Source organism: Brachycentrus maculatus, unplaced genomic scaffold, assembly GCF_059751285.1.
Source record: "Brachycentrus maculatus isolate JH-2025_06_01 unplaced genomic scaffold, ASM5975128v1 h1tg000439l, whole genome shotgun sequence".
Classification (NCBI taxonomy): domain Eukaryota; kingdom Metazoa; phylum Arthropoda; class Insecta; order Trichoptera; family Brachycentridae; genus Brachycentrus; species Brachycentrus maculatus.
In genome coordinates, this window is record NW_028281187.1 from 340,638 (window position 1) to 361,440 (window position 20,803).

General features: G+C 32.8%; 1 protein-coding gene across 3 annotated transcripts in view; it reads right to left on the reverse strand.

Annotated features, from left to right (window-relative positions):
• Positions 1 to 3,810: 3,810 nt before the first annotated feature.
• The window catches only part of chp (leucine rich repeat containing G protein-coupled receptor chaoptin), a 39,827-nt gene continuing 22,834 nt past the window's right edge, over positions 3,811 to 20,803 (reverse strand). For 2 of the 3 annotated variants that reach the window (XM_088271383.1, XM_088271384.1), the window contains 13 exons: positions 19,831 to 19,918; positions 19,220 to 19,385; positions 18,260 to 18,402; positions 17,339 to 17,480; positions 15,388 to 15,516; positions 13,698 to 13,892; positions 10,817 to 10,960; positions 10,280 to 10,420; positions 8,766 to 8,891; positions 7,528 to 7,644; positions 6,321 to 6,550; positions 5,523 to 5,655; positions 3,811 to 5,121 (listed from right to left, as the gene is read on the reverse strand). In XM_088271383.1, coding sequence (XP_088127509.1) covers positions 5,011 to 5,121; positions 5,523 to 5,655; positions 6,321 to 6,550; positions 7,528 to 7,644; positions 8,766 to 8,891; positions 10,280 to 10,420; positions 10,817 to 10,960; positions 13,698 to 13,892; positions 15,388 to 15,516; positions 17,339 to 17,480; positions 18,260 to 18,402; positions 19,220 to 19,385; positions 19,831 to 19,918 — 1,865 coding nt within the window. In that variant the 3' untranslated portion in view covers positions 3,811 to 5,010. The remainder of the gene's footprint in view (positions 5,122 to 5,522; positions 5,656 to 6,320; positions 6,551 to 7,527; positions 7,645 to 8,765; positions 8,892 to 10,279; positions 10,421 to 10,816; positions 10,961 to 13,697; positions 13,893 to 15,387; positions 15,517 to 17,338; positions 17,481 to 18,259; positions 18,403 to 19,219; positions 19,386 to 19,830; positions 19,919 to 20,803) is intronic. The other variant, XM_088271385.1, reaches the window with a different exon arrangement.

The window sequence follows — 20,803 nt, forward strand, 5'->3', positions numbered from 1 at the left end:
TTTCCTGCGTTTTAAGACTGAATTCTTTGTGTTGAATCTGTTTTCTTCCAAAAACTGTTGAAAACTCTGGCGCACGTCATCGTCATACGCTTTTAATGGCAACCGATTAAACAACTGACTAGCTTTAGCAACAGTCAAGGTTTTATGTCTTTGCAAAAATGATCTTATCCATTCAGAGCCTGGTACGTTGTTCTTTAATATTCGTACTCTTCTGCCAAATCTATTCAAATAGGCTATTAGAATGTAGCGAATGTTAAAAACACTCACTGGGAAACCGTACTCACTCATGTCTACTATGCAGTTTACGAAGGATTGCTCTTCGCCCTTGTCACATATCGGAGGTTTTCCCACAGGTTTTGTGAGCTGACCTTTGAGCTTATAGTTAATCGTCCTTCTGGGGATTTTCTTCAGCCTTTCTTTGACTGATTGTACCATTTCGAATGGCCTCCAAACACTGCTCCACTCTCTTCGGTGTAAAATCGCAGTATCGTCTGGCATAAGGCCGCTGTTTGTGTGTTCTTGACATTTTTGAAAAAAATATACCATCAGGAATTAAGTAAGTACACAAAACCTATAGATATTTAGCAAACATGTCAAGTTGTATTAGCCGTTTTAAGACTTTTCATCAAATTAATTAACTATGGCCTTTTGTGGATACTTTGCACTTGGTGCAATGTTACCCCAAATATGGTCAATATAAGTCAGTTCTTAAAAAAATATTATTTTTACAAAAACTTGACAATGTAACTAAAAAATACAGCATTTGAGAAAAGCAGGGCCTATCTACCTACGATTTAGAGACCACTCACTTGTTGTTACTAGTTTCAGTATACTGATTCCACTGGATTTTTTCGGACACAATTTTCAGACAGAAAACTTTCTTTACGTTCGGACAGGAAAAACGCATTGAAGCAACAGCGACCGACTGTTACTTCCATAAACTAAAAAGTAGATTGAAGTTCCATCTATCAGAAACAATAGAAAGTAGAATGAAAAATGACATGTATCAGAGATGACCAGCTCTACAATTTCTTTACAGAAGGTGGTGCAAAGTATCACCCATGGTGCAAAGTATACCCACTTTACGGTAAAGTCAAAGACTGTTAGTCTATAGATTACGAATAAAGTGCACGAAGGTATGATGAACATTATAATTAGGTAAATTGCTACTCAACATTGTGATTATTACCGTTAAACACTGACTTAGAGATGACGGTTAAACCTACATCGCTAAATTAAATATGTAGATATAATTTTTATTTAAATATAGCTTAGGTTATCTCTTAATAGTGAACCATAATATCAAACAAAGATATACAATTAAAACAATTTATAGATAATTTTGTACTATTGCACAAGTTAAATTTCTGCTATTTTCTACTTCCTACCTACTATTCTTCCTCCACTTCATTACTTATATAGCAGTAATGCCCTTCACTCTGAGCTCCTTCACTTCTATCATCTATATTTCCTAATTATACTCCTAGGTTTAAAAATCTGCTACACCATACCGATCACCCTGCTCATATAAACTATTGAGCTAGTGCCACGTCATCCTGATACGGTGTCTTATGCACCACTTGGGTGCAAATTTCTTTCTGCCCAGACGAAGAAATTTCTTTTTTAAATTTTTTTCTGATCCCTAACTATAATGGTAAAAAGGGCACTGTCTCAAATCAACGGTGTGATAACTATTATTCAAAAACAAGGTGAATCGTTATGTGCTTCAGACTCTTGAATACAGGAGTGGAATAAATTAGTATTTTTAAGAATACAGATTAAGCAAGTGAAGGGAGCTGATGACGAGGGACTTTACCGCTCTGAGGGAAAATAGAAGAGGTAGGTACAGCACAGTAGGTAATTTAAATGATTTGAAATTTTCCGGTTTCGACTGTCTTAAGATGCCTACCAATAGGTGAAAGTGTCGATTGGTTAAATAAACAATTGAGGGAGTATTTCTTAGCTTGTGCAATAGTAAAATCTGTCAAAATAAAGTGGAAAATAATTATAGTCCTCATGGCAACACTAAAATATTTAAAAAAAATTCTCTTTAATTTCTCAAACAAACAAATCACAAAATAAATTACTTGAAGAAAATAGTCACACTTTGCTCAAATGACTTCCAATTCCGATGGCAAAGACATGACAACAATATGGTTTGGTGTTGCGATTATTGAAATCGATTTCCCTTTATTTTAATTCTACTCTTTTTTGACAGACTGCACACATTTATATAATAGCAATCAAATTCCAAACAAACAAAAAATTACATGAGAAATAAGATTTAAATATAGGCCATATCTTAAAATATATTTTGTTCATAAAAATATTATGTAGCATTTCATTTTAATATTTATTTATATATTTTGTTAAATACATATTTGAAAACAATGAAGTGATCAACAGAATTATAATTATGTATGTACAATCTACCGAAGTAGTCTTGTAAATATTACGTAAACATCACAATCTTAACTTCAGGGCTGTGAATTAGGAGCCGTTTCCATAAAAATATATCATCATATGAAAATAATTTTGGGCGGAATAAAACATGAATGTAAAATAATCAAAATTGATCATTCATTTTTATAAATCCTTCCACAAACATTTATGTCCTTAATACTCGGAGGATATAACACAAAACACCCCCTGCAATATTTCCTATCCTAGCCAGTCAACTTATATTAATTCTTACATATAAAGGTTTCATTAGAGAGAAACAATTCTCCATGTATAGTTCTCAGCACTGGGTAATATCACTAAATTACCGAGTAAACTTTACCCCCCAACGGGAGAGTTCTTATGAACTAAACTGCATCTGGAGAGTGAGATCTTACAAAAAAAACTGTATCTGAGGAGTGAGTTCTTATTATATTAACTCACAAGAACTTATTAATTGTTAATTGAGTGAGCTTTTTCTACAGTATTGGTTTTTAATATCAAAGATTAACATATACGCTAAATAAAAATGTAAACAATTCACTCCATCAATTGTGGTAAAACTAACGGGGCATGTTTTAGTAATCTCCTACTATCAGTTTTGCCAAAACAAAGGTGTAGGTACTTTATTTGTTTTCATTTAAATGTATGATGATCACAAACTTCACCAAACTATGCAAAGTGGTCCACAGATGTCACTCACAGTCCTAACTAAAAAAGAAAAACAACCTCTTTTTGTAAATAATAAATCTTCAGACACTGTAACCAACTTTTCAAAAAAATGTTATCTATGGTTGTATTATGCTAACGTAGAAATGAAATGATTGATTTTAATAAATTAAAAGAGAATGAAAGACGACATTCATGTATTAAACGCTAGTGATAATACCCAATTCCATTTCACGTATCGGCGACAAACATCCCTAACATAAATTCTATATAATTTAGTTCTAATACCGTTGATACGACAATTAAATTTATCTGTATCGTGATATCTAACTCACAAACACATCTCACAAAGAGTTCTACCATTTATTCGAGAAGAGATACATATATTTTTAAGACACGGGGAAACAGGAAAGGTGAGTAAAAATCATTCAAGAACAAACGTAAACTATGAAATATAAAAAGAAAACCACACGATTGTAATATAAAACTATTTATGCAAAACAATTCATACAACTTATAACTAAACAATGGCTATTTGATCGATCGTGAACATATGTAACGGGAGAGCATCAGAGTAAATAAATATAGTTGAAACATCTTGGCACTTGATAACGAATCACAAAATCTTACGGTACGAGCTAAACATTACAATGTTCTACGAGATTTCAAATTGAAATTTAATATTAAGAATGTATTTATGTATTTTTTTCTATTTGTTTAGATTGGAAAATACGATATTCTGAGAGAAAGTTTTAAGTTGTAAAGTATTCCATAAATATACGCTTCTGACAGTCTTATGAACAACCACTTGGACTAGCCAGGAACTGTTGGCACAAAACACTACAAGCACAAAGCAAATAAGATGATAAATTGCCGGTTTCAAAGATGTAAAATGGACACGGATACGAGAGAAATACGAGATTCTCATTATTCTGAACATTTCCCGGGCTCTTTAGCAGATATATCTATTGTCTATTATCAATTTACATTAATGAACACAAATCCAGACTGTTGAGAATAAATGTTATATTAAATACAATAATAGGTCCTTGAATTAGTTTTCACTATTATCTAAAAGATGGCATCAGTCAAATTTGAAGAACTTTATAAACTGACATTTTAATTATATGAACTGTTAAAAGCCTTTGATGAAGATTCATTGAATTTTTACATTTAAATTTTATTCCTAATTGATATAGAGCTGAAAAGTAATCACTAAACTTTACAACGGCACTTTCATTCTGTGACTTAAAAACAGAAATACATATTCATATAAAATTTGTTTAAGTTGGGTTATTCCATTATATAGTAGGTGCATTTTTCTAAGATCCCAGTAGTTCACATTCTATTTCATAGCAATCAAATCAAGGATATCATACATATATTCTGAACCCTCAGTAAAATGCATTTACTATATACTAAAATTTAACTGAATTATCCGCTTCTAACAAATTTTGAAAAAGGTTTGATAATGCCTCAAACATAAATAAATTCAGTAGTTATGTCCTGATCAATAAATAAAAAGTAAATACTAGAATATGGCACGGACATAATAGTACAAGATAGAAAATATTAAAGTTTGGTGGATGGTTTTTTTCCTACAATTAAAATAAACATTTGACCGATTGTTTGTGAAAGTTCACATTCTATGAGAACAATCTTTATAGTCTCAAAGACAAACAGTGAGTATTAATTCAAGCACCTAATAAGACAGTTTGAATGTACATAGATTCAAGAATGAAGATATTAGTAGTGTACTGTTGGATGTGTTCATAGACACCGAACTGACAGTCGGCTCGCTGAGAGGAATGTCCGCAAGTGACAGACGAGTGATCATATGGAGTAGATCCTCGCAAGCATGTCATAGAAGTCGGAGTAAACGCCAAATAGCCATAGCAACATTCATAGGTAGAGGAGTGTGGCCAAAATCAGTCCTACAATGTAGAATACATCCGGGAGAGGAATCAAACTGGAGGAACCACCCCAGCCACATTCCAGGTCATTTTTCAGAACCTGGAATATCCAAAATACAAAACATTACATACGAATATATAAATATAAACAACCAAAAGCATATGGAACAGTTATCTAATTTTATGCCTTTAATTTCGATACATCGATGTACATTAAAACATTGCACTGTAGTAACCCAATATTCATGCTATGTTTCGGAATTATTTCAATGTTAACAAATAAATATGAAATGAATATAAATCAGATATAAGTAACTACCTATATTGGGTTGTCACGGCCACTCCTTTAACCAAATGAGTTAAGCATGTCTTTTATTTTTTTGTAATAACTCAGTACAAAGCGTTCTTCTATGTCATGCAAATATTCATACTTCTCTCATGGTGCCCTGATAGGATAATAAAGGATAATTGTATAATCATATAAAGTTTCCTTGAACTCACATGAATCAGTGTTTGGTTTTCCTTGTCCATACATTGGGCTAATCGGAGGTCATCACTGCTCATCATGCAGTTCTCCCCGAGAGCATCATTGCATAAGTACTGTCTCCGCTTCCTTTCCCAAAACTCCACCCAACTATTGGAACAAAAAAGGCATCATTCATTCGTTTTATCAATCAATAATGTAATTTTTTTGGTTCTTTAAATATCAAAATTCTGCTGAATGCACAATATTATATCAAAAATGGCTTGAAGAGATTGGTATAGATGAGTCAAACACGATTTTGTCACAATATTTATTGATATCTTGAAATAGATGGAAATATGGAAGTCTGGGTATTTCTATATAATCAATAATCGAGTAAACACTGCGTAGTTTTTCTGTAGTTCCAGAACAATGATGATCTAACCTGACCCCAATAAATTCTGAAATTAGATATTTCCTCTAATATATTGATATTTCATAACTGTTATTTGACTTTTATACACACCCTACAGTATAAAGGGCTACATGTCGGATCACAGGATTTTAATTTCATTGCCAATCAAACCAAGATAAGGTGATCATTACTGATATTCAGATATTTTGACTAAGGGGTGTAATATATTGGGAAAATACAGATGTTGTAAGTAAAGTAGCTCGGATAAAAGGCCATATCTGTATTAATGAGTAGGTATTTGTGGAAAAAAATCGCTGCTAGAAACGTAAGAATGTTGGAAAAGCCACAGCCTTTTGAGTTATTATTCTGTAAGAAAAGTAAAATATAATCCGATTTCCCCTAAGTTAAAAAGGAGACTCACCCCAGGTTGCAGTCACAGTTGAGAGGGTTGTCCTCTAGGTAGAGGGCTTGCAGGAAGAGCCCGCCGCCGGGCCACTCGGTGTTGGAGGGGTTGGCCACGCTGGCCAGGCGGTTGTGGCGCAGGTCCAGCGTGAGGTTCCGAGCCCGACCCGCCCGCGAGAACACGGCCCTTTGGATGGACACCACGCTCGTGTTGCGCAACGAAAACACCAGGTTCGGATTGTGGACACCCTGGACAACACCGTTTTTATTTTATTAAAATACACATTTTAATTTTTTTATTTTTTTTATTGTGAGGTCAAGGGATCTTACATCCCTTATACCACTGCGACCATATTAGGCCTATTGTAACCTCCCTCTGTATCATAGCTCACTCTCAAGACCTACATGAGTCATGTAGCTTACGACATGTCTTGGTGGTAAAAGCTTCACCTTCTCGGAGTACAGTAGTGGTCCTCCAAGGATGTGACTTCGTTTGTTAGCGAGTGCGTCACAATTATAGAGAATGTGGATTGGTGTTTTGTTATCCTCCATACAAAATCTGCATACTGGGGAGTCATGTAGTCCAGTGCACATACTTATAAGAGGCAGTGTTGGCCTGCTCAGTATTCCTAATTGAATTCTAGTACTTACTGGAGAACTATGATGGGATCAAAAGTGGAAAATCAATTTAAAGTTGTTTATCAGTTGAAAATTCTTACATTTAAACCCGATCAGTGCTTTTCAAATTAGTCATGCAATTGCCACATCTTTATTTATTATTTTAAACGTAAAGGATCATTATTTAATTTAATTACAATAACAAATATATAAGTAAGTTACAAATCAATGAGATCATAATTTATCCAAGATTCATTAGATATCTCAATAGAAGCAAAGCGTCTTTTTATACAAAAGTAATACAGAAGTCTAGACATTCATAGGGCTTTCAACCCAGTATCAGATGTCTTAAGTGATTACTTATACACGGTGCTATGTTCAACATTCAGCTCATAAAAATTTTAAGCCCAAAATCATTACAATGTCAGCAGTAAGTCTCATTACAATATCAAGACTTGGGAAATTGAGGTTTTAATTTTGGGTAAAGAGTTAAATGTGTTTGAAATAGAAAAAAATCCTTGTAGGGTGGTTCTTTGTTGTACTGTTGTGCTCAATTCGGAAATGGAGGTCATTAGTATTTCCTAACACAATACAGAATATAGTTTTACCCTCAAAACACTATCAGAAAGGTGCTTCAGGGCGACTCCACTGAAGGTGATGTTGTTCAGTTTACACGGCAGTTGGCCCAACATCTCAATGCCCAGGTTTGTTTTCTCATCTTCTACCTAAAAATAAAAATAAACTTTATGCATATAAAACATTGAGCATAAAAGAGATAAAGTGAGTACCCAATCTATTTGGAGCAGCTCCAATATAGTTCATGACATAAGAATGCACCGTAATGTAAACTCAATGTAAATGTAAAGATAAGTATCAATTGATGTCAATCTATAAATTGAATGGTTCATAAATACATTGATCATTCAGTGTCAACACTGAATTATTATCTCATCATTATATCTGTATATTACATACTATGCATCTACATTACTGTGACAAAGTCCGTTGCTAATCAAAGAATATAACTGGTCAATACTCGTATTCAAATATCACATTTTTATTTAATTTATTATTAGATTAAAACCAATATTTTTAGCTTTTCCACTTTTTTATTTGACCAGCGACCGGGTTTCGTCATTACCGACATCATCAGACTGGATGGAATACCAGTCTGATGATGTCGGTAACGACGAAACCCGGTCGCTGGTCAAATAAAAAAGTGGAAAAGCTAAAAATATTGGTTTTAATCTAATAATAAATTAAAAATGCAATTCCATCACGAAGTGTCAGTGGATAATATAAAAAAAAACATTTTTATTTGACCGTGAAACAAAAAGTCCATTAAAAAAATATAGTTTAGACCATTGTATCCTACTTTCATCCAGTCAAAACTTTTTTAATCTATTATTTATTGATTTGGCATTAACTTTGTAGAATAACACATATGTTGGGATTCATTGGTCGGAACATGTAGACAACAACAAGGTTATTAAGCACTGCTAGATACTTACTAAATAAAGTAACAAACAGCGAGCCATATGGATAGGCCATTATATAAGACACCCAGGCCTGCTTTTAACGATTTTGAAAGGCATGTGAAAAGGCACAAACTTTATGAATTAAATTATCTCCAACATGTGCTGTAGTGGATATGCCGAGTTGATGAGATGAGCGGAGGATAGAAACGGATGAATGATGACCACAAAACAAGCAAACCAACCATCGCATAGATTGTAACCCACGAAGAAGAAGAAATGATAGTATTATATTACAATATTCAACAAACATCTTAAGATTTGTGGAAGCACACTTAATTTATCAGAAACATAAGTGTACTATATTTTACCTGAATCCAAAGGTCTCGGAGTCCACTGTTGTAGCCAAGTATTGTAGGCAGATTAAAGTTTCTCACTGTTGTGTAAGCTGTAGTAGTCAGGGATCGTAATGATTGCATCTTGTCCAGTGCGCCCATCTGAAAATTATTTTGGAAATATGAAAAAGTGATATTCTCTGATGGCTCACTTAAGTGGGCAGAAGGCAAATATTTTTAGATAATTTTTACAAAACTGTTACAAGAAATTAACATTTTGTGTACTCAATAAATGTTTGATTAAATCACAAAGTCCAGTTCAATATTTCTATTTGTGATAATGGTATTCTATTTGTGATTTTTTCACTCTAATATTTATTCGATATTACCCTGGACTGGTACCTGAAGTGGAAGGCTGATCACATTTCCTTTATGTGTTAACGATCAAGATAACACTGCATTTATATGATGCAGTGGCCTATGCACCACTGGGGTGTGGATAATGGTTTGAAGAACTGTATGTTTCAGACAATCAAGTACCGGCAGACAACTTCTAACTCCTCTTTTAATAACTGACCTTTCTCTCACCGACTTCAGTTCTCATTGTAAAATGTGTCTTAAATTCCAATAAATAACCTCTTGTAAGTAGAAGTTTCTGTACAATCAGTCTAAAGCTTTTTTTTTTTTTTTTTTTTTTTTCTTTATTTAAAATTCTTTTGCATTACATAAATTTAAAAAAAAAAATATTTATAAAAATATAAATAAATACAAAAAAAGATCCCACAAAGGCATGGCCTGTGTGTGGGTATACAAAATAAATAGTCATAGTACAGGGTATAAGGGTATAGGTTTCTAAGTATAATTAGTTAATACAAAATACAAAAAACTTAAATTAAATACAAAAAAAAATAAAAATAAAAATACTTGACTCTCAGTGAGCAATTTTTTATTTTATTTTATTTTTAATTAAAACTTAAACATAAAAATGATGACAAAGTAAAAAAGTAAAAAGCTAGCGATCATGTTCTAAATGAAAAAGGAACTTAAATCTGTCTCTTTTATAAATAATCTAAGCAAATTTTTTAATTTACACGAACTTAGGGAATTAACATCTAACAAATAGTCTTTGTGGAATAAGTTGAACAGTTTTGGAGCTATAAAAAATGAGTGTCTTTGCGCAAGTCTGGATTTACAAAAAGGGATTTCTAATAAATTATTAATTCGTTGGCTAGATCTATTATTATTTTTAGGAAATAAATGTTGGCGCAAATAAACATATTTTAGACACTGTTGGCAATAGATTTCTCGTAGCTCCAAAAGTTCGGCTTCCTGAAATAATTGGTTGGAAGGAAAAGTAGAATTTTTTTTAAGCATGATTTTAATAATAAGTTTTTGGACTGTTTCTAAAGGCTTTAAATGAATATTGAATGCTCCCCCCCATCCAATTATTCCATAACAAAGAGAAAGCTACTACAAGACTTATAAAATACCCCCCTGTTCTGTACCTTTGTCAAATCTGAGATGATATACCAAAAAGGTTTTGTTTGTACCTCAAAAGATGTGAGTTTCAGTCCAGATATATCCAAATGCTCTAGTCTTCCTGCAACTCCCAGTAAGCTGGTGTTAGTCAGAGTTGTTATGGGGTTCTTGGCAAGTGACAACCACCTCAAGTTAGGCAGCGAGTGGGTCACCTGAAATAATATTGTACAGCCAATTAATACAACTTAAAAGGAATGTCAGAGTATCACACTGTCATTTGAAATAATAATAATAATATAATCACTTTCTTTTAACCTACCTAAAGTTTCTTTACTATTTTTTGAAGTGATAAATAATACTAGCATATAAATGTTTGAATCCTTTTCGGAGTGGGAGAGTGTTCGCCTCAGAAAACATCGCATTTCCCATCATTACAATGTTGCCACATAGAGATAAGTTTCCCGCAGCATTGAATATATGGCCATTTTTAAGACTGGCAAGAATTGTAAATCAAGCACAGGACATTTTTATAGTAACTTTGAATATAAGACGCAATTTTTTAAAGAAAAAAGTGCGTCTTACAGTCTGTAAAATGCGGTTATACTTACAATAGGTACGGAGGTCAGATCATTATCCGAGAGATCCAAGTACTGGAGGTGTGTCAAGTTAGTTGCTGTATCCGGCGGCACTGACGGTAAGTTGTTGTGGGACAGGTCTAGTGAACGCAGCATCGGCAAGGGGAGTGATGGCACCTAATTACAAAAAACACATGTATTAGTAAAATCAATAAAAATCCAATATGACATTTAAAAAAAAGGTTTTCTCCATTTTTTTCGCATCAATCTGTTAAGATTACATGGTTCTGGTATAACGTTGTTACAAATTCTTTAAATCGTGGTATCTTTAAGATATTCAGAGCCTACATTAATTGCTTTGTTAAAATATAGTTGATTTTTAGATCTAGTAGGTGTTATTGTAGTGTATTGTTATTTACTGTAGTGTATTTTAAGAGTAAAGAGATATCGTCAGACTGGTGATGATCATCAGATTGCGTGTCAGATAAATTAAGGTGAAAAAAGCTATTTCATTCATGTTTTATTTCTTATTTTATTATTATATTATAACTTCTTACAACAGTTGAACACCACACAATGATGAAGATGAATGTTTGAATATATTATAATCAAATGATAGGTGATCTTACATATATGTATCTATATTTATGGTTACTGATTTTAATATTGAAAAAACCAAGTCCTAGCAATATAAGATGAACATATTTTATTAATTTAATATCCTTTGTAACTGAAAACCGAATGTTCTCCATGCAAAAAATATTAAATTAACTATCGTTTCAATAAAGACAAAGCGTCTTTTTATATGAAGAGAATATAGAATTTTTAATTTAAGTTTTACTTAGAAAATACCACTATTTCTTAAAATCTATTGACACATCGCTCACTCCTTTCAAGAACGTCATAAATAAAAAATTGACAATTTTCAGTTGTGCATGTTTTCGGAGTGCCCAGAAAATGTACTATGTCCCACCAAAAGAGGCATATTTTTAACTTAATATTTACCCGCTACAGGGCAGAAAGTGTTGTTTTTGCATTTTGAAGAAAAGGTTTGTTTGATTTTTTTTTAAATATGCTAAAAAAATTTCAAATGGAGAAAAAACTTCAGGTTTTACCTTAAATGATTATCTTTTTAAACTTTAAACACGTTCTCCTGAAAAATCAAGTTTTTTGATTTATGACGTTCTTGAAAGGAGTGAGCGACATGTTTCGATACACATTTTCAAACACCGTATTTACTAAGTAAACTTTAGTATATTTACTAAGTAAAACATAAATAAAATTGTACAGATTTTACCACACAGAGACTGTCGAGGCAATTAACGAGATAATATAGAAGTCTGGGTATTCACCTGTCATTAGCTGGCTTAAGTCATTATTTTATACACTGTAACATTCACTATTTTGCCCATTGTTGAGCATCCATTTTGCTTAAATTCATATACACATAATGTCCAAGTGCCCAGATAATGTGATGACCGGAAGAATGATCAACAGTGAAAGATTTACGATGAAATAATCTGATTTTTTTGTAAATATGCGCCATGAAATGTTATCTATTGGGTCCGAACTTCACGGGGTGAATGGGGAAAACACTTTTGACGAAAAATTCCAAATTACACATCACAACTATATTTTAAGTATTTTGAGCAAAAAGCGTATGAGTAACTAACAATAATGAACTGATCTTTATACAATATAGTATAAAGTGTAATTATGTATATATGGAGGTATCGGTGTTCTTGTTAAATTTTTTACCTTGTAATGAAAAGTATCCTGCATCCTACAAAGAAATGGTGAAGTGAATTTCATCCACAAGTGTACACTTCTTCACAGATTCATCGATTCCCTTATTTACTGATACTTGAATTCATTGATATTATTGCAGCAGAATCTCCAAATCTCAAATGACCATTCATTATTAGTTATTTTGATGAATTTGTAAAAAATAATGGCTACACTTATTTATAATACTTTTGAGTGAAAATGGTCAGTTCATGAGTACAACCAGAGCTTTATACATGAATGGAGAGAGCAATGATACCAGCATTGGACAGCCTAGAGTTAGGGGTAGACTGGGGATTAGTAGAAGTGGTTTACCTCAGAACAATACAAGATAAAGCGGCGGTCTCCTCCCCAGCTAACCGACAGCTACAAACATCCCAGTGGATTTCACTTGGTAGCAACATTTCCACATTACGTTATGGTAATATGAAGGTATTAGGCAGTGTCTGTATTTTACAACATTCATCATAAATTCTACAGCTAATAAATCATTCCCTCAATCCAATCGAGTCACTTAAATCAAAGAGATATAATAACTAACCTCTTGGCTAAACAGGCTTAGCTCATGGACAAAATATAACCAGCGAGCGCTTAACCATTTTTTCGATATTTCGTCTGATCACAGCAGTTTCCAAGAACAATTTAATCATGTAACAGTACGAAATGATATTTTTCTTCACAATTATTCCCACAGATGTCAGTAATAATTCGTTTTGGTGGCCATAAATCGTTTTGGTGTCAATACACATCTCAGGGAAATTAAGGTTTGAATCTTGGGAACAAGATTTTCTATGATAGTTTTGTAAAATATTCCTTAATTGGTTTTTTACCCTAACTTGTACATGAGAAATGAACTCAAATAACAAAAAAAATACAGTTCATCCATGTCTGGTTAGTATAGTCGGGTTGTGGTCCAGTGGTTAGTGGTGTAGACTTTGAGTCAGAGTTTCTGGGGTAGAACTTACTCTACCATAACTCGATACTTTATTTAGTAAAGAGCCACTAAACCTAACAAAAATAGTATTAAATTGAAATATTTGTGTACATATATATAATAAGGGCACAAATATTTTCCTCAGTAAATATACATATTATAATTGCATTAAAGCATGAGTTTGTGGATGCTCACCGAGCTGAGGCTGACGTTTTCCAGTCCCAGGTGTGTGAGGGTGTCCTCCAGGCCCTGGAAGGTGCGCGAGCCCTTGCCGAGCGCGAGGGGCCCGTTGTGGCCCAGGTCCAGCCAGGACAGGCGCGGCAGGCCCCCGAGCGCCCCGCCGTCCACGCGAACTAGCCGATTGTTGGACAAGTCCAGCCAAGAGAGAGACTGGAATACGAAAGCAAAATATTTAACAAACAATGTGCCAATTAATTTTTTTTTTAAATAATCATAAATTTAAAGTGTTTAATTTATAAAGTAGATTGATGTCCAAGGTTTTGTGGAAAAATTAATGCTAAAAGAATACTTTAAAAACATGTTCGTTATACAGTAAACCCTCCTATAACGCTGAGATAGATACCACATTTATCAATGGGAATGTTGCAGGGGGTTGATATTTTTATATTATATTTTAATTTTAACTGACTCATTTCAGTCTTTTCCACTGGTTAAAATGTAAAATGTCAGGTTTTGGACTCTTAAGTCAGAGTTTCTCGGTTCGAACCCACTCTATCACAATTTGATACCTATTTATAATAATGAGCCACTTAGGCTCACAGAAATAGTATGAAATTGAAATATTTGTGTAAATAATAAAAACACAAAAATTTATCTTTTTTTAATAAAAATAAATAAATAAAAACAGAATTTTAAAGATTAACCCCTTATAACATTCTTTCTGATAAAGCGGTACCTATTTCAACGTTATAGGGGGTTTTATTGTATTTAAGATAGTACCTTTATTAGTATTTTAACATTAAATTTAAATTATTGAACAATAAAATTAACATGCAATTTCACTAAAGCATTCAAAATACAGGAAGTTCAACTACAAAAGCGATATAAAATTGCAATAATTTTAACAGCGAAAAATATCTAAGGAAATTTCAAGCAGAATCATAGAATAAAAACGTGACAGAACAGGATGTATTAAAATGTAATATGTTTTACTCAATACGTTCAGTGTAAAAAAAATAATTTTCATTTGCATAGTGCAGATAACTTCTCATTGTCAAATTAAAAAGAGTCATCATTGACTTTTGAAAAATTTAATATTTGAATCTAAAAAATATAAAAACAATTCAGGATTTTGATGCATTGAATAAAAATAAATTGATATTTTTTTGTACTTCAAAAAAGGTTTTTCTAAGAAATGGATACATTTCACTATCCAGCTTTCTCAGAGATCTATATCAATTTGAAACTTTACAATGACTTATTTTTAAAAAAAAAACGGAAGAAATTAAATGGCAATTCAATGTTTTTAAGATAAAAGAACAAATAATAAATATTTATCATTTTTAAACATTGCTTTATTTCTAATTGTTTTAGATGATGCTCTTCCATTTCCCAAAATAAATATAAAATCTAGTATTTTTATGTCATTCAAATACTGTAGGATTTTATTTGTGAAGTTAACTTAATAATATAAACATATAAAAACTTATGCCTTACAAAATAAACGATAGGGTACCTAATAAAAGAAAAGAGACTGATTCAATAATGCACTTGGACAACTTGTAAGGTGCTTCCACTCTTGTAAAATACATGGGAATTGATACATATTTAACGATTAGTATTTGAAAAGAGTTTAAGCATTCCAAAAGTGTCCGATAATAGTGGAATTGAAGACCATAGACATGCAAAATTAGGCACATCTAACCTTGAAGAATATCTCAGTTCTCGGTGGAGTTTTTAATTTCTCTGGTTTTTGGTCGGGATACTGTCTGCGTACACTGTGATAAGTGTAGTCTTGGTACTCATTTCCGGGCCGCTGCCAGTCATTAGGGCGCTGGTCCATTGAATCATAGTCATCGTAGTATTCGTACTGGTAATTAATTAGTCAATTATCAATACAATGCTTTTGAAAACTGATGAGATGTTGCAACTACAATGAAAAAATTATGAAAAAGACATCTAACATCTGTCATCTTACTTTGATGCTGAGCTGGGCTCAACATTGTATTGCTTACGCTTTCATGTTTAGCTAGACTTATACCTAAAAAAATATTTTTAATTTATTTGAACACTCTGCTCAATGGTGTTTTCTTTCTTGGTGATAATTTTTTTTTGATTATCTCAAACAGTTTAAGATCTAAGCTTATTTTTTGAAGAATACACCATTAATATATTTTTTTAAATTTTATTGTTATATATGTACCTGATAAACGTTTAGTAATATAATATAGTAATTATACAAAGCAAATCCATAAAATAATTATGGAACAAATGGATTAAGGTTATTGTTTAAGTGATTCCTAGAGTTGTACACTGTGAGTATCAACAATAGAGCCATATTCAAATGCTTGTGTCACATTTGAGTATAATATATCATCGCTCATGTAGAAAATTTCACAAAATCACTGAATATTTTTATGTACTCAATGTTCATATTCTAAATTTTGTCTTCCTGCAAAAGCCTTTTCTCCATCCAACGATATATAGACTACTATAATAGAATATATTTGTATTGTTTAGATCATTATTAAATTATGGCAAGATGCTATTGAACTATGGTAAAAATACATATATTTTATTGTTAATTCTATTGTGATGACTTTACTTGTGGTATTCAAACGTATTAACCACTACACTACGAAGGCCGACATATAATGTGTACCGACCAATGATGTGTAATGTTATAAATACTAAGTATATTATAAATATGTAAAATAATTTCAATACTTGTATTGGGAAACTTACTTTGTTATTTTTTGTCCAGTAGGCAGGAAGGTGTAGAGTAGTTAAGTGATAAAGAAATACATTATTAATAGGAAAATGGATAGGTACCACAACAAAGGGAGCACACGGGCAAAAATAAAGCCGGCACCGAGTTAACATCGCTCATCAGAATAATGCGATATTAACTCGATCTAGAAATCTGGCAAAAGTTCAAAATTGAGCCTTACTAGGTTTTATAATTGAATAGCCAAATACTCAATCTAATTTTAAGTTTATGGTGATTCAATTCTGTTTCTGAGTTTATAGCTTGCATTATAGTATGTGATTTAATATTATATTATATGTAATAAGTACTTAATCCTCAAGAAAGAACAGTACGATAAATAAAAAAATTACATTATCGCAAACTCTCTAAAAATCCACACTTGGCCATGTTAACATTTGAAATCTGACAATATTGACCGCATGTTTAAACCAAATAACCTGTTTTTAATATGTCCCAAAAATATCTTCTTTTTCTAACCCTTAGCAATGGTGCATAGGGCACTGCATTGTATCGGAGGACTGTTATCTCCAACATGAAGGCAAGATGATCAGTCCTACGCTTCAAGTACCAGTCCAAGGTGATATTAAATAAATAACTCTCTGAGAATCGAAACCCAGAACCTCTAGGGTAGTACCCAAACACGCTAACCACTACACTATGGAGGCGCACAAAATAAGACAGACCCAGAAAATGCACCTGATTATTAAAAAATTAATTTTAAATAGTGTATATGCAAAGAAATATAAATTACACACATATAAATTAATATAAACCACACCTTTACATTTGCCAAAAGTAGAATAATACACTAAATCGCAAACAACTCATAAAAGTTAGGTTAAGTTAGCAAGATAACGTAGCACACGGTTAGGTTAGGTTATTTTACCCTGAATTTTTGCATGAGATCTTGTGCTCCGACAGCCGGGATACAGTTCCCACTGAGGTCCAGCTTGGTGAGGGAAGCAGCGGCCGCAGGAGAGAAGCAGTTGGCTGGGATGCGAGATAAATCATTGTTGGATAAGTCTAATCTGGAAATCAAAATTTCATTTTGGTCAACACTATGCTGGGATATATGAGATGGAAAAGACAAATAAAGGGGTAAACGGGAACGGTAGGAATGATGAACTAGACAAGGAAGAGGAATAATGTTGCGCTGCTAATTGATATGTTGAAATTACACGCAGTAGTGAGAATTATATAATGTACATCTTTTAAGTGATTCTTTATGGCATTGAAAGACAACTATGGACACTCTTTTAAACTAACACAAGCAAGTTTGAACCATTTAACATTAGCTATAGAAGAATACTCAATATATCATGGGTTGAGAATGTTTGAAATAGAGATGTTTTAAGATGTAGGAGAAAAGAGAGATTAGTTATGGTAACTATAAAGAAAGGAAGGTAGAGCACTTTGGCCAATTTATGAGGGGAGAGAAATGCAAAGTAATATGTATTTTATTATGAGGCAAAGTCAAAGGTAATCACAGCATACGAAGATGGCTAATATCCTGACTATTACAACTTGATAAAGTAGTTCCGCTGTAGCACTCAGTTACTGTTTAGAGTTAGTGCAGACAAAGTAAAAATTACCATGATGATTGCCAACTTCGAAGATGAAAAATATGTGGTTAAGTCCATTTTTAATTATTTGTGTTTGTTTTATATTGTTAACTCAACAATATAAAACAAAAAATATCAGACTAGCAAAGTTTTGGAACATAGAGACCACTTATCAGTATCATGCTGAAATATTGATGGAATAGTCCATAATTTATTACGCCTGTAAATAATTAAATATAAATTACTTTTCCAATCCATCTTCAGGGAACAGGTTATCCGGGAGCATCCTGATGTCATTGTTGGCCACTTCCACCACTCGAAGGGACTGAAGAGACCGGAACACCTCGGAAGCGACATCCACCAGCAAGTTGTGGGAGAAGAGGACTATCTGGAAGGAATATTACAAACAATAATACTGGGTCAAAATCTTTGTTCTTAAGCAATGGACTTCATCCCATTAATTAGCCACTATGTCTATTGTAATAAAGATATTCCCATAAATTTAAAAAAAAGTGTTTGAAACATATATCATCCTTGTGCTTACATATGATTTGGAAACTTTTACCCTCACAGCAGGGACTATACATAAATTGAGATGTGCACAGCGGTCTATAGAGAGACAAGTCCTAGGCATAAGTCTGAGAGATAAAATAAAAAATGAAGAATTCAGACGCCGGACAAATGTCAATGTGATAGATCACATTGTCATACTGAAATTGCAATGGGTAGGTCATGTTGCGAGATAGGGAATGGACAAAAGAGCATCCAAAGTTCTACGTTGGAGATCATGGGAGATGAAAAAAATAGGCCGGCCCCAGAAAAGATGGGCCGATGACTTTGTCCCAGTCGCGGGTAGTAAGTGGATGAAAAAAATCCAAACGAGAGAAGTCTGGAAAAAATTTGAAGAGGTGTACATCCAGCAGTAGATGTAGGCTAGAGACGGGTGACAAAGAATGATAATTGTATCAATCCCATGCTGCAGAATAGACTGACATGTATAGTATATTTCAGGTATTTTTTGTTTGTATTTTAGAAATACCAAAAATTTTAAAGATAAAAGTATAATTTAAGATAGTGATGACAGAATATCCAATATACAGAACCACCTTGTCGGTGTTTATGCTCATCTCTTTATTTGCTTTTATGGCGGACTGATATCATGGTCACCTCCTTTACTCATTTGCAGTAAAAGTTTGACAAGTTACCTGTAGTCGTTTTGTATTTTTGAAGGTATCGAATTCCAGATCCAGCAGCTGGTTGTGCGAAAGGTCCAGCACTTGTAGGTGCGGCATATTCCCAAAAACGTCTCGAGTTGCATTTTGTAATTTGTTATGCGATAAGTAAAGATGAGTTAGGGATACTTCTGCTGATCTGGAATGGTAAATATCACAACGATTAGTACAAATTTGCAGAACTATTTTTGCTTCAAGGGGCTTGTACACCTTTTCGGACACTTGTTTAAACTTGTACAATTACGGGTATGAAGCTTTGAGTGCTCTAGCCATTAAAGCCATTCTTTTTTACTTCTTTATAATTGGAAATATGTCTAAGCAATCACCTTCCAAATTCATGAATTTCTTCATCTGGCAATCATTTTTACTCTTGACTTGTCCACATTCAAGTATTTAAAGTACTTGATCATTGCAAGTTCTTAAAAATATACCATAACTAAACCCCAAAACCGGAGCACAGGACTAATCACCATATTTTCATAAAATTAATGATCTAGCTAGCACTGCCTCTATGCCCTATGCATCATTCAGTAATGGATAAGAGTAAAAATTTATAGAACTGTAGAGTACTTAAGAACGCTCACCTAAAGTAAGATCTGCTGATATATGAGATATTATTATGAGACAAATCCAGTGACTTGATATTGGAATGGTAGCTGCCAATCCCAATTCCTGAAATAGTAAAAAACAGATTAAAATAACAGCTCAGATAGGAGATTGTGAAATAGATCAAATACTGAATTCATTTAATGGCGAGCTTTGGTGGTCTGAAGAAAACAATGGAAATAATAATCAATATTCCCACATGAATTTAACTTAATCTTTCCTTAGACAGAGCGCATTGCCAAACGATTTAATGATTTAGTAACCAAAACCCGGTTTTGTATGAAAGTGAACAAATAGACTAGGGTAGATTGACATTTGTGAAGGAGGGAAATATTACTGTCGAAAGATAAAAGTATTCGCAAAAACTTACATTTTTACAACTGCAAGTTGATCAAGTTTTTTATTATATTTTAGTTTATTTATTTATTAAGCTTCTGATACAAAATGAATGTGACGTTTCTGAATGGTTGTTAGAGATATTATGCGGAGAAGTAATTCATTCCGCAGTAAGACTAAGCAGACAGTACAGGGTTGACTAAACAATGATGTGTAGTTTGAAGGAATGGAAATTATTCTCACAGACCATTATCAGAAAGGTTTATAAAGTTTTCCACAGGACATTTTGTTGCATCGGGATTGTGAAGAGTTATCATAGAGTAATGATAGAGATTGTAGGTTTATGGCCTGATGGATATTTTATATTAAAATATAATTCTCTTGTACATAGATGTCACTGAAAAATGTTCACATAATGGCCCTGCATGTGTTTAAAGAGTTTTGTGTGGTACTTTATCAATTGAAGAAGTTTTTACATAATACACTAGTACTTATTATGCATGATACATAATTATTGGATAATACATAAGTATTTGACTAAAAAATGGATGTTATTTATTTACATTATTTTCTACTTTTAGATGTAAAGAGATACTTAAAGATTTTTCACTTGAC